Source organism: Mercenaria mercenaria, chromosome 9 (assembly GCF_021730395.1).
Source record: "Mercenaria mercenaria strain notata chromosome 9, MADL_Memer_1, whole genome shotgun sequence".
NCBI classification, from domain to species: Eukaryota; Metazoa; Mollusca; class Bivalvia; order Venerida; family Veneridae; genus Mercenaria; species Mercenaria mercenaria.
The window spans coordinates 40,861,099-40,874,475 of NC_069369.1; the positions used below are offsets into that span (position 1 = coordinate 40,861,099).

Here is a 13,377-nt window from a genome sequence, read left to right on the forward strand (position 1 = left end):
TGGCACACAATTACAAATTACAATAATATATACATGGTACTAGACTTGCCATATAGATTTATACATAACATACAAGCAGTAATGGCGTTCCATAATAACGAAATGTTTGACATAAGTTTTTGAAACAAAGTACTTTATATATATCACGATACAAAATTTCAGTACAAATTTAACATCTTATATAAACGAAACGATTAGACTCCTCTTTCTAATAATTTACAAAAGTCTGAAAAATTTAATAAATCATCACTGACATACCGAAACTAGCTAAAATCATATGCCGAAAAGTAAAATGTTACAGAATTCTGTAGAATGAACAAAAAATTTACCAAATAAAAATCGTTTAATGCAAAAATCATACAAAAATCTAACAAATAAATTTCTTAACCTCGATCGAGCATAAATTTCTAGCAAGAAAATAATTCAGACATAGATTCGTCTATAAAGTCGTAAGGTGGTGTGCGCAAGGCATATCTAGTCCAGTCTATTTAAAGGATAATGTCCCGCCAAATACTAAATTTCATGGGATTCACGGCTAAGCCATGGACTCTTACTATTTCTATTTTCACGGGATTCACGATATAGCCGGGGAATCTAACTACTTTGGCGCGAAATTAAATTGACAATTTGAGGCCCATTATAGTGGTTTTGGGGATAAAAACATAAATTACTGAAGTTATAAAATATCAACTTTCTTATTAGACTGAACCGAATTTAATGAAATTTACATGGAAATTTAAGTTATGAAATACAGAAAAACATGAGAGGTATTTTATGCGTGAAATCTGACATTTACCTCAATAACTCAAAAATTTACAAAAAGATGATGCAATACCTGCATTTATAATACAGATAAAATAAGGCCCGTATGTCAATTTGTGACAGTATCTCCTAAACCCCTTGAAGGATTTTCTTGAAACTTGGGTCAATTAATCACCTCATCAAGACAGTGTGCAGAACTCAGCCTTGTTGGCTCAAGGTCAAGGTCACAACTCAAGGTCAGAGGTTTGAGCATTCCATTTTATGTCTGCTCTGTATCTGCTAAACCCCATGAAAGATTTTAATATGAATTGACTGTAATATTCCATTTATCAAGACAATGTGCAGAATTCAAAATTCACCCCTGCCAGCTTAAGGTCAAGGTCACAACTCGATTGTTTAATGGTTCCACCCAATACCATAAACACTTTCACTATCCATAACAATGGCGGGGGATATAGCTGTCTTTCAGACTGCCTTGTTTAATTGATTGTTGCTGTCGACATTAGTTAAGATTTTAGTTTTGGCCCCACCTAATTGAAAAGGTGTTTGTTGATTTTTTTTCTGGAAAAATTGAGGTGGCAAGCGAAAAAAAAAGTTTTTTTTTTTTTTTGAGGAATGCAGGAGTTAGAATGAAAAGCAAAGAAATATTTGTTTTTTCTTTTTGCTTTTGTTTAAAGAAAACATAAAACTAAAAGGCATGTACAACCCTTTTTCTGCTTAGAAGACACCTAGAAGTCTGACAATAGCCGCCATTGTGATTCAGCCAGTGAGGTTGAAGGGATGGTATGATGGTCACAGAATATGTTGGAATACAGAGTTGACTTTTAGTGAATTATATATTACAATATAGTGTAGCATTTCAATAACCTCATGTTAATGGATATAAAGAAAACATTAAAAATCTGAGTACATTTCAACATCTAATGGACATATTTAATTTGCAGGGCCTCATATGACCATTAAGATAATATGAGGTGAAGTTTATTTTAAAACGGTTGATAAGTGTGTGAAAATTCCAAATACTTTTAAAGAAGAAGCAAGTACTGATATTTTACTTCGTCTTCCTGTGTTATTTGAAGTGTTGTATAAACTCTTATTTTTCACAGGCTTCATCTTTTGGTGATCATATAGATATGAAAATCTAATGATAAAATCAATCAATATAAATTGTGTCAAGTTCAATAGATTTACTTGTAGATAGTCATTACCAGCTTGGAGATTTCTTTAATTTTTAAATGTTACGAACATCAGTATACAGGAAGTATAAAATATTAAGTGATATAAAAATGAATAAAGGAAAAGGAGGAATAAGATGGATATACCATACACCTTTATATTTATGATAATGTGACTTTTGTACTTCTGATAGTGATTAATAGCTTGTGGAATATTGACTGTTAATGTTTAACAATTGTACTTCCTCCTATGTACCGCTCAAACTTTTCCATTTTGAACTGACGTAATGCCAAAGAAAAATCAACAGTGATTGTACTTTACAATGAATTAAATGTCTTCATAATTTGTATAATACCCGGTACTTTGTGTCCATAATAAAACCAGGTTTGGATTTTTTACCATTTCTGCATGGAACTTTGTATCGCTTATCATGAGACAGATAGAAGTTTTATCTCTGGCAAATATCTTCAGTATAGTGATGTGTTTCAATGATACCAGTTGAAATACTGAATAAGCATCTATAAATAAGAGAAGAGACAGTTTGATATAAGTATAGAACATGTACACACCTGTCAACAAGGAAGGTTTTGTGAACAAAAGTCCAGTACCTAGCTATAAACCTGTTCCAAAGAAAAGATACCTCAAGCCAAAAACAGGTAATGTATGTTTTATGTACAAACTATGTACAAATATTTATTTAAATTGAACAAAATTATATACAGTGCTTAAAGGGTATAGCAGATAGCTTACTTATTAGTCCCCTACTGGTTGAAAACCAGTTTTGGGGACTATAGGAATGCTCTTTTCCGTCATTCCGTCTTTCCGTCATTCCGTCATTCTGTCATTCCGTCATTCCGTCATTCCGTCCGTCTGCAATTTCGTGTCCGGTCCATAACTCTGTCATCCATGAAGGGATTTTAATATTACTTGGCACAAATGTTCCCCATGATGAGACGACGTGTCATGCGCAAAACCCAGACCCCTAGCTCAAAGGTCAAGGCCACAATAGGAGGTCAAAGGTCAACAGGGCTTTTTTCCTGTCCGGTCCACAACTCTCCCATCCTTGAAGGGATTTTAGTATTACTTGGCACAAATGTTCCCCATGATGAGATGATGTGTCGTGCGCAAATCCCGGACCCCTAGCTCAAAGGTCAAGGTCACAATTGGAGGTCAAGGTCAACAGGGCTTTTTTCCTGTCCGGTCCATAACTCTCTCATCCATGAAGAGATTTTAATATTACTTGGCACAAATGTTCCCCATGAGGAGACGAAGTGTCATGCGCAAAACCTGGACCCCTAGCTTAAAGGTCAAGGTCACAATTGGAGGTCAAAGGTCAACAAGGTTTTTTTCCTGTCTGGTCCATAACTCTCCCATCTATGAAGGGATTTTAATATTACTTGGCACAAATGTACCTCATAATAAGACGATATGTCATGCACAACTTTCAGACCCCTAGCTCAAAGGTCAAGGTCACACTTAGCAGTCAAATGTTAACATAGCATGAACAGGGTCTGTTTCGTGTCCGGTCCATAACCTGACATTCATTAAGGGATTTTAATATTACTTAGCACAAGTGTTCCCCATGATGAGACGACGTGTCATACGCAAATCCCGGACCCCTAGCTCAAAGGTCAAGGTCACAATTGGGGGTCAAAGGTCAACAGAGTTTTTTTCCTGTCCCGTCCATAACTCTGCCATCCATGAAGGGATTTTAATATTACTTGGCACAAATGTTTCCCATGATGAGACGACATGTCATGCGCAACACCCAGTACCCTAGCTTAAAGGTCAAGGTCACACTTTGAGATCAAAGGTCAAGAGGATTTTTTTCCTGTCCGGTCTATAACTTTGTCATGCAAAGCAGGATTTAGATATCAGTTGGCACAAATATTCCCCTGGATGAGACAACATGTCATGCGCAAGAACCAGGTCCCTAGGTCTAAGGTCAAGGTCATATTTAGAGTCAAAGGTCAAATTCAAGAATGACTTTGTATGGAACATTTCTTCTTCATGCTTGGAGGGATTTTGATGTAACTTGGACCAAATGTTCACCACCATGAGGCACCCTTGTTTTTTAGAATTACATCCCTTTGTTGTTACTATAAATAGATTTTATTGTAACTTTTTTATTACTGGCAGTAGAGAAAAATCGAGACCACTTTTCTGTGGTACAGCATGCATGTTACATCCAATTTTTTAGGTGTATTTTGACCTATCTCTACCTGGTAAAGAGTTTCTTGTGGACTTATATTATTAATTTTTTTTTTTTTTTTTTTTTTTTTTTTTTTAAAGATTAATTTCCCTTTGTTGTTACTATAAATAACTTACATGATAACATTTTTATAATCAGCCAAAAAAATTCAATATGAAAACAACTGTGGGTTTTTATATATGCACATTTTAATCCAAGTGTGTTGTTATAATGTTATAACATATTGTATATGTAGTACAATATTGTTTATACATCATTGACAGATATCAGTTCATTATGTTATACTGCAGTAGAAAAAATTAGGTGCCTTCCAGTAGGGGACTTTGTATTGCATGGCAATACTTCATTCACTTGTTTTTCCTGCATTCCAATTAAAAAAAATGAAATTTAGTAGTTTTTTTCTGTATATCAGACAGAAAACAGCTCTTCTTTCCAAAACATTCAGCTTTTAATAGAAATTCATGTGCTTTTGCTCTCCATGCTATTGTTTACATATGTTATGATTTAGGGTGTATAGCTTTGGTCATTTTTAGCTGACCTACCACTTTGTGACGGTGAGCTTTTGTGATCGCCCTTCGTCCGTTGTCCGTCCGTCTACAATTTCCTTGTGAACATGACAGAGACCACATTTTGTATTTGATTTTTATCGAACTTGCACACAACTTGTATGGGCATAATATCTCAGTTCCTTTCGAAAACAGGTCAGATCCCATTATGGGTTCCAGAGTTATGGCCTTTAAAGGGCCAAAATTTGCTATTTTTGGCTTGTGAACACGATACAGACCATATTTTGCGATCATCTCTAGTAAATATCTCGGTTCTTTCGAAAACTGGTGAGATCTCATCATGGGTGCCAGAGTTATGTCCCCTTAAAGGGCCAAAATTTGCTATTTTTGGCTTGTGAACATGATAGAGACAACATTTTGCAAATGACTATAATTAAACTTTCACACAACTTGTATTGGCATAATATCTTGGTTCCTTTATAAAACTGGCCAGATCCCATCATGGGTTCCAGAGTTTGGCCCTTAAATGGCCAAAATTTGCTATTTTGGCTTTTGCAGCCATATAGAGACTTCATTTACAGTTTGATTTGATACAGACTTGCAAAATATCTTCAACAACAATAAATCTTGGAGACCATGATGAATCTGTCAGATCCAATCATGGATTCCGGAGTTAAGGCTCCTGACTGACCCCTGAAAGAGCCAAAATTTGGTAATTTTTACCTTGTGAACACCATAGAAATGACTTTTTACATTTGATTTTAACCACGCTTACACACAACTTGTCACAATAACATAAAATTTCAAAAACTGGCTAGATTCCTTTGTGGGTTCTAGAGTTACTGTCCCTGAAAGTGGCAAAATTTTCTATTTTGGCCCTTTCAGCCCTATAGAGGTTTCATTTATGCTTTGATTTGATACAAACTTGCACAGAATAATATCTTAATAATATCTAGGCCTGGATCGAAACTGGGTCATGTCTGGTCAAAAACTAGGTCATCAGGTCAAATCAAAGGAAAAGCTTGTTAACAGAGGCCACATTTATGACCCTATCTTCATGAAACTTGGTCAGAATGTTTATCTTGATGATTTCTAGGCAAAATTTGAAACTAGGTCATATGGGGTCAAAAACTAGGTCACCAGATCAAATCAAAGGAAAAGCTTGTTAACACTCTAGAGGCCACATTTATAACTGTATCTTCATGAAACTTGGTCAGAATGTTTGTCAGCATGAAATATTGAGAAAAAAAATTATCTGGGTCATGTGGGGTCAAAAACTAGGTCACCAGTTCAAATCAAAGAATAAGCTTGTTTACACCGTAGGGGGCACAGTTTTTAATTCTATCTTCATAAAATTTGGTCAGAATGTTTGTTATCATGAAGTCTTGGACGATTTCAGATCTAGATCACGTGAGGTCAAAATCTAGGTCACTAGGTCAAATCATAGGAAAGCTTGTATACACTCTAGAGGCCAGGTTTTTGCTCCAATCTTCTTGAAACTTTGTCAGAGTTTTGTTTTCATGAAATTATGGACAAGTTTGAATCTGGGTCATGTGTGTAAAAAAACTAGGTAACTAGATCAAATCAAAGAAAATGCTTGTTTACGCTCAAGAGGCCACATTTTTTTTTGTCCAATCTTAATGAAAATTGGTCAGAATATTTGTCTCCATGAAATCACTAGGTAAAACATGTTTACACTGTTATGGTGTGTTACACAGGTGAGCAGCTAGGGCCATCTTGGCCTTTTTGTTTCATTATTAGTTTAAAAACCACATCTAAACAAACTTCCCAAGATTTTTTTTACTATAAATGAGAATAATAATGTATTCTCTTTTCAAAAACATTCTTCTTTTTAAATTTCTATCAAATACTTTTCATTCACTGACATTTTTACATACACACTGATTTAGTCAGTAGAGGATAGCCTTGATTTTCAGTTGTTGACATATGAAAAATAACACAACAAACAAACATTTAAAATGTATGTAAGAATGTCTATCTGCATGCCAGTAAAAGAATGATATGAAAGTTTATGCAATAATTCAAGTTTAAATAAAAAAATTATCAACCTATCCTCTATACCCTAAAATCCGCTATACCCTAAAGCACTGTAGTAAAAACATATAACCAAATGCAAATGACATTAAATGAAAAAAAAAATCAATTAAATTGAACAGACGGTTTAAATGAAATGAATAAATAGATTATAAAAGTTTGAACTTTATGGAAGATACTTAAACTGGGCAAGGAATGCCTGAAAATAAGTTGATTTTATATGATATGAAAGTCATCCTCGAGCCTTTCATATAAACGCTGAAAGAATTTTTAAAATCGGACCACAATTGAAAAAGATAATTATGACAGTTAGAAATTAAAGAAAATGGCTGATCATGGAGGCAGCCATTTTAGTGTGTTTATGATTTCATTTACACACTGCTGAATTCTTTATTTAGAAAATAACCTTTTAAATAGATTAATTTCATATATGTTTGAGTGTAAGATGTTTAAAAAATGGTAATTTCTTTTAAATTTTAGCTGGAAAAAGTAGAGAAATTATTTAACAGAAATAAGTAAAAATATGTACAAATATTTATTTAAATTGAAAAAAATTATATACAGTGCTTAAGGGTATAGCAGATAGCTTACTTATTAGTCCCCTACTGGTTGAAAACCAGTTTTGGGGACTATAGGAATGCTCTTTTCCGTCATTCCGTCTTTCCGTCATTCCGTCATTCTGTCATTCCGTCATTCCCGTCCGTCTGCAATTTCGTGTCCGGTCCATAACTCTGTCATCCATGAAGGGATTTTAATATTACTTGGCACAAATGTTCCCCATGATGAGACGACGTGTCATGCGCAAAACCAGACCCCTAGCTCAAAGGTCAAGGCCACAATAGGAGGTCAAAGGTCAACAGGGCTTTTTTCCTGTCCGGTCCACAACTCTCCCATCCTTGAAGGATTTTAGTATTACTTGGCACAAATGTTCCCCATGATGAGATGATGTGTCGTGCGCAAATCCCGGACCCTAGCTCAAAGGTCAAGGTCACAATTGGAGGTCAAAGGTCAACAGGGCTTTTTTTCCTGTCCGGTCCATAACTCTCCATCCATGAAGAGATTTTAATATTACTTGGCACAAATGTTCCCCATGAGGAGACGAAGTGTCATGCGCAAAACCTGGACCCCTAGCTTAAAGGTCAAGGTCACAATTGGAGGTCAAAGGTCAACAAGGTTTTTTTCCTGTCCGGTCCATAACTCTCCCATCTATGAAGGGATTTTAATATTACTTGGCACAAATGTACCTCATAATAAGACGATATGTCATGCACAACTTTCAGACCCCTAGCTCAAAGGTCAAGGTCACACTTAGCAGTCAAATGTTAACATAGCATGAACAGGGTCTGTTTCGTGTCCGGTCCATAACTCTGACATTCATTAAGGGATTTTAATATTACTTAGCACAAGTGTTCCCCATGATGAGACGACGTGTCATACGCAAATCCCGGACCCCTAGCTCAAAGGTCAAGGTCACAATTGGGGGTCAAAGGTCAACAGAGTTTTTTTCCTGTCCCGTCCATAACTCTGCCATCCATGAAGGGATTTTAATATTACTTGGCACAAATGTTTCCCATGATGAGACGACATGTCATGCGCAACACCCAGTACCCTAGCTTAAAGGTCAAGGTCACACTTTGAGATCAAAGGTCAAGAGGATTTTTTTCCTGTCCGGTCTATAACTTTGTCATGCAAAGCAGGATTTAGATATCAGTTGGCACAAATATTCCCCTGGATGAGACAACATGTCATGCGCAAGAACCAGGTCCCTAGGTCTAAGGTCAAGGTCATATTTAGAAGTCAAAGGTCAAATTCAAGAATGACTTTGTATGGAACATTTCTTCTTCATGCTTGGAGGGATTTTGATGTAACTTGGACCAAATGTTCACCACCATGAGGCACCCTTGTTTTTAGAATTACATCCCTTTGTTGTTACTATAAAATATAATAAATAGATTTTATTGTAACTTTTTTATTACTGGCAGTAGAGAAAAATCGAGACCACTTTTCTGTGGTACAGCATGCATGTTACATCCAATTTTTAGGTGTATTTTGACCTATCTCTACCTGGTAAAGAGTTTCTTGTGGACTTATATTATTAATTTTTTTTTTTTTTTTTTTTTTTTTTTTTTTTTTTTTAAAGATTAATTTCCCTTTGTTGTTACTATAAATAACTTACATGATAACATTTTTATAATCAGCCAAAAAAATTCAATATGAAAACAACTGTGGGTTTTTATATATTGTTGCAGAATTCAAAGGAAGTTTTCAAGAAATAGGGTATTTTTAAGCTGGTATATACTGGGCTATCATTTTTAATGAGTTATATACAAATTATAAATAGCCATTGTCTCTGGGTTGAAATTAACTGACTCAGCTTGTTGTTATTGTTTTGTACACTAAAAATAGACAGCCAAATATGGAAAGGTCGCGCAGGAAGGGTCGCGCAGGGTTATGTCGTGCAGGTCATTTGAGGTCTTTGTTCTATTTATATTTCCAGCATCCAGCATTGCTTGGTCTGCAAAAACTAGGACAAGCTATCAGATTTCATGAATGAAATGCCATAGTAATCAGTTGTAAGATTGTTTTTCAAATATCCTCAGGTTACCTGGTTCAGTTTTTGGTCTATGTTTGGCCCTCTACATCCAGAGTAGAATGTTCAAGTGTCAGAAAGCTATTTCTTTTACCCCTTTATTTTTATATAGTCTGCATATCATTTATGTATTCTATGTTAGGTTTATATTGAAGTATATAGCAAATATAACCTACTAGTCTATTATTTTTTGGGTAATGCACTTATTAGTAAAAACCCATTTTTTTTAGTTTTTTTTTCTATTTAAATATGAAATTAGAAAATGCTTACTCAGTTTTTTAGTTGCAATTTAGAACTTTTGGGCAAAAAGGGGTTTTCGCACATTTGGTTTTCTTGCGAAAATATTTTTTAAATGAATGTTGCGAAAGGGTTTGGGAGTTTTTAGTTTGGCAAGGTCGCGCAAGAGTTACTTTTTTGTAAATGTTGGGCAGGGGCAGGGGGTTTCGTGCCGCGAAAGGGTTGCTTTTAGTGAAAAGGGGTCGCCCCCCAGCCCCAACTTTTTTGACACCCACCCTTTCACATTTTTGCAACTCCCCTTTTAATGCGAAAGAGAAAAGGGTTTTAAAAAGCTTAGAATTTTTTTTTTTTAGGAGGGGGGGGAAAATGAATGAATTAGTTAAGAAGGGAATTGAAGGACAATTTTAATGAAATTTCTTTAGAAAAGTTTTCTGTTTAAAGATATTGGAATTTTTAAATATGATTTTGTATAACTAAAAATCTTTTGCTGCAAAATAAAAAAAAACGGGTTTTTTGTTACTATACTCTGTGTTTTATTTTTGTTTGACCAACATAGGAAAATTCACTTTATATGGAGAAAAAGAAAACCTGGGGGGCAGCGTGGGAAATAAATCTTTAACATGTTTGGGAATTCCCTTCCCCCAAAAGGGGAAAAGGGGCCCTTGGGAAAATTTTTAAAACATGCTGCATCTTTATTTTGCTTAAAAATATAAAATTTTAAATCTAAGATATGATAATGCAAGAAGAAAATCTGAAAAAAGTGCTTTGAAGGACTAAAAAAAAAAGGTAAATAAAAATTTTAATGTAAAAGAACAAAAAATAGAAGAACAAAAAATTCATACAATGGGGAAATTTAGGGCCCAGCAATTTTAGAGGGAAACGATAAAAAGTTTTAGAGGAAAGTCAGTAATATGGGCCCAAAAAAATCTGCCAGGTTGCATCAGCTCACGTGGGGAAGAACTTAAACCAAAAAATATTGACCTTAAAAAAAAATTAGCAAGAAAAATTTGGGAGATAATGAGGTTTTAAAAAGCTATTTTTGACAGAGGTTTTTAGAAAACTTTAAAAAGACTTCAAAAAACTGTCAAAATTTTGGGAAATTTTGAAAATGGGTCTGCAAAAAAAATTGTTCAAAGTGAGGCTGAACAGTTCAGCGGGAAAAAAAGAAAATATAAAAAGGGGTTTAAAAAGGACACAGGCAAATAGAGAGTTACATATTAAAAATTTAAGTGAGAAGTGCGTGATGCGAAATAATCGGAATTACGGGAAAATTAAAATTGGGGCGCTGCAGGAAAATTGCTATCCCAAGAATGAAACCCCGGGCGGCCCCGAAATATAACGTACCACCCCCCGAAAAAGGGTCTTGTTTAAAGGGGAAAATTCTTATGTTGCTTTTTATTCGCCAGTTTGCGGTTTTAGCTAGTGTTGGGGGGGGGATGGGGGGGAAAAGGCATTCGCCTTCTAAACAGTCTAGTGATGAGGCAGCCCTTGATTTTTTTTCCTTCAACAAGTAAGTGTGAGAATCACCCGATTTTACAGGTTATTAGAGCAACCCTTTGGCAGCCAGATTTGTTGAGAGGGGCCCACACTTCTATCTGGCTGGGCTGGAGAACTTGAAGTTGAACTCAAGGGAAAAAGCTTGTTGAATACGTTGTGATTTTAAAGCGTCTTGTCCGTAAAAGGCAAATCCCGGGGAAAATCATAAATCGGAACATTTGTTTTCGTCATTTCATTAAAGGCTTGGGCGACTCCAGAGGGCACTTGCGGGTAGGTAGAAGGACCCAAAAACTATAAAAGATGCCGGAAATTTTGGAAACCCTATTCCAGCTTGAAAGATGAAAAAAAAACCCAGCAAAGGGTAAGGAGGGGAAAAACCCCCGCAGAAATGGGGGGGGAAAATTTTTTTCTCGGGCCCACAGTTTTTTCTTTTTAAGAAAGGGAAATTTGATAAGAATTTTTGGGGGAAAGAATTTTTGGGTCAGCAAAAAAGAAAAAGGAAAAAGGGATGCCCTTTCGCATCAGTTCAAAGCGGGGTTTTAAGCAGAAGTCGAGTTTTTAAAAGGCCCAAAATTTTTGGTCACTATGCGCGGGTTTTGCCGGTGGGGGGCAGTCTAAAAAAGTCAAAGGAAAAAAGAAAAGGATAAGGAAAAACGGCCCTGCTTTAGTCCGGGAAAAAAGGGACAAAATTTATTAAAGGGGTTTTTTAAGTGATGTTTACAATGGATTATTTTTTACTTTTGCCTGAAAAATTTGGGGATACTAGTGCAAAAATTTTTTCTTGGATATGGTGCAGTGGGGACAAAAAATTTTATCAAAAAAATTTTTTAAAAGTCTGCTACTGACTGCCGGGCCACATAGAAAAAATTAGTGATGGCTTTAAGCTTGAAGTTTGCCAATGAAGGTTTTTTTCTATATTTGGAACTGTTTCAAAATTTATTTTTTTAAATTTAAAAAAATGTGTTTAAAGGAAAGTTTTTGTTGCACCAAATTTAAGAAGCGGTTCCCTTTTTGGTCCTTTATTTTTACAAGGGAAAAAATTTTGTTTTAAGGGGGAGATGGGCTATTTTCAATGGGAAAAAAATACCCAACTTTTAAAGCCCAAACCCTTTAAAAACAGAGCAGCCCGTGTTAAGTGTTCCAAGACTACTATTGTACCAGCCCAAAAAAGAAAAGATAATTGAAGGGGGATTGTTCTGCTTGGTAAAAAATACCCAGTTTGGAATAGTAACACCCTGTAAAAAAAAAGTGATGAATGTGAAAGTGGTATTTATTGTTGGTCATTCACTGGTTGATCTAGGGTTTTAAAAATGGATGTATTCCAGTAAGATTAAAGAATTTCAAGTGCTGTTGATGTGAAAAATTTAGGCTAAAAACAACTTTGGTTGTGTTGAGAAGCTGAAGAAAATTTGCTCCCTGGGGAAAAGGGGTTTAATTTTAGTTTAAAAAAAAGAAAAAAAATTTTAAAAATCCCCGGCATCGAGGGGCCCTTTTTGAAAGTCAGTGAAAAATCTTGATCCTAATCAAAAAATTTAAATTAAGAATCTCTTGATAAAACATTCAATGTATTTGCAAAATTCCAAACCCCATTTAGGGAACCTCGTAATTTTAAAACACAAGGGGAAAAAAACAGGGCAGCGCAAAACCCTTAAAAAGGACCCAGGCGACCCCCAAAAACATTTGGGGGAAGAAGCTAAAATTTTTAAAAGAACAACTGCAGGCAAATTTTTATTTTGTAAAGTACTTCTCCCGGGGGTTTTCCTTTTAGTGTACGTTAAAGGCCCCGATTGGGCCCCCCTCGCCTTTTTGTAGATTATAGGAAGGTCAAAATTGTCCAGAAGGGAAAAATGTTATCCTTTTCCAAATATTGTGATTTTTTAGAAAATTTAGGCGGTTCAAAATTATTTTCATGTTTTTGGTTTTTTTGTCCCGGGCCTTTTTACCAAATTGAGGTTGATTTAGGTGATGCCCTAAAAAAATGCATTTACGTCAAAATTTGGTTTTTTGGTACCTTGTCATGCCATTTGGTCTTTGAAACGGCCCCTTTGGGCGTTCCAGCGTTTCATGGAATTAGGTTTAAAGAAAGGGACAATGGGAAAAATTTTTTGATTATCTCGTTTACTTGATTATTTTTGGGCGTACCTTTGTTTAACTATTGAAAGGCTTGATATTGTGCTACCCGATTGTCAGAGTCTGCCTGAAATTTTAAAGCCCGCAAGTGTTTTTTGCTGAAAAAATGAAAATTTCCCTTTCCCTTTGGGCCCTGTGGAACAAAAGGGTGGAAATTAGTCCTCAAAAGTCAAAAGTTAGCTGGTGGTTTAATGGGAAAAAACCGCATGTTT

At 35.4% G+C, this 13,377-nt stretch overlaps 1 protein-coding gene across 8 annotated transcripts in view; it reads left to right on the plus strand.

The window, feature by feature from the left end:
• Positions 1 to 13,377, plus strand: part of LOC123546976 (lymphocyte cytosolic protein 2-like) — a 212,788-nt gene that overhangs the window by 99,254 nt on the left and 100,157 nt on the right. Inside the window, exon 1 of one of the 8 annotated variants that reach the window (XM_045333685.2) lies at positions 1,501 to 2,594. The exons of the other annotated variants lie outside the window; for them this stretch is intronic. Coding sequence (XP_045189620.2) covers positions 2,498 to 2,594 — 97 coding nt within the window. The 5' untranslated portion in view covers positions 1,501 to 2,497. Of the gene's footprint in view, positions 1 to 1,500; positions 2,595 to 13,377 lie in introns of those variants that run through there. 8 annotated transcript variants of the gene reach the window in all.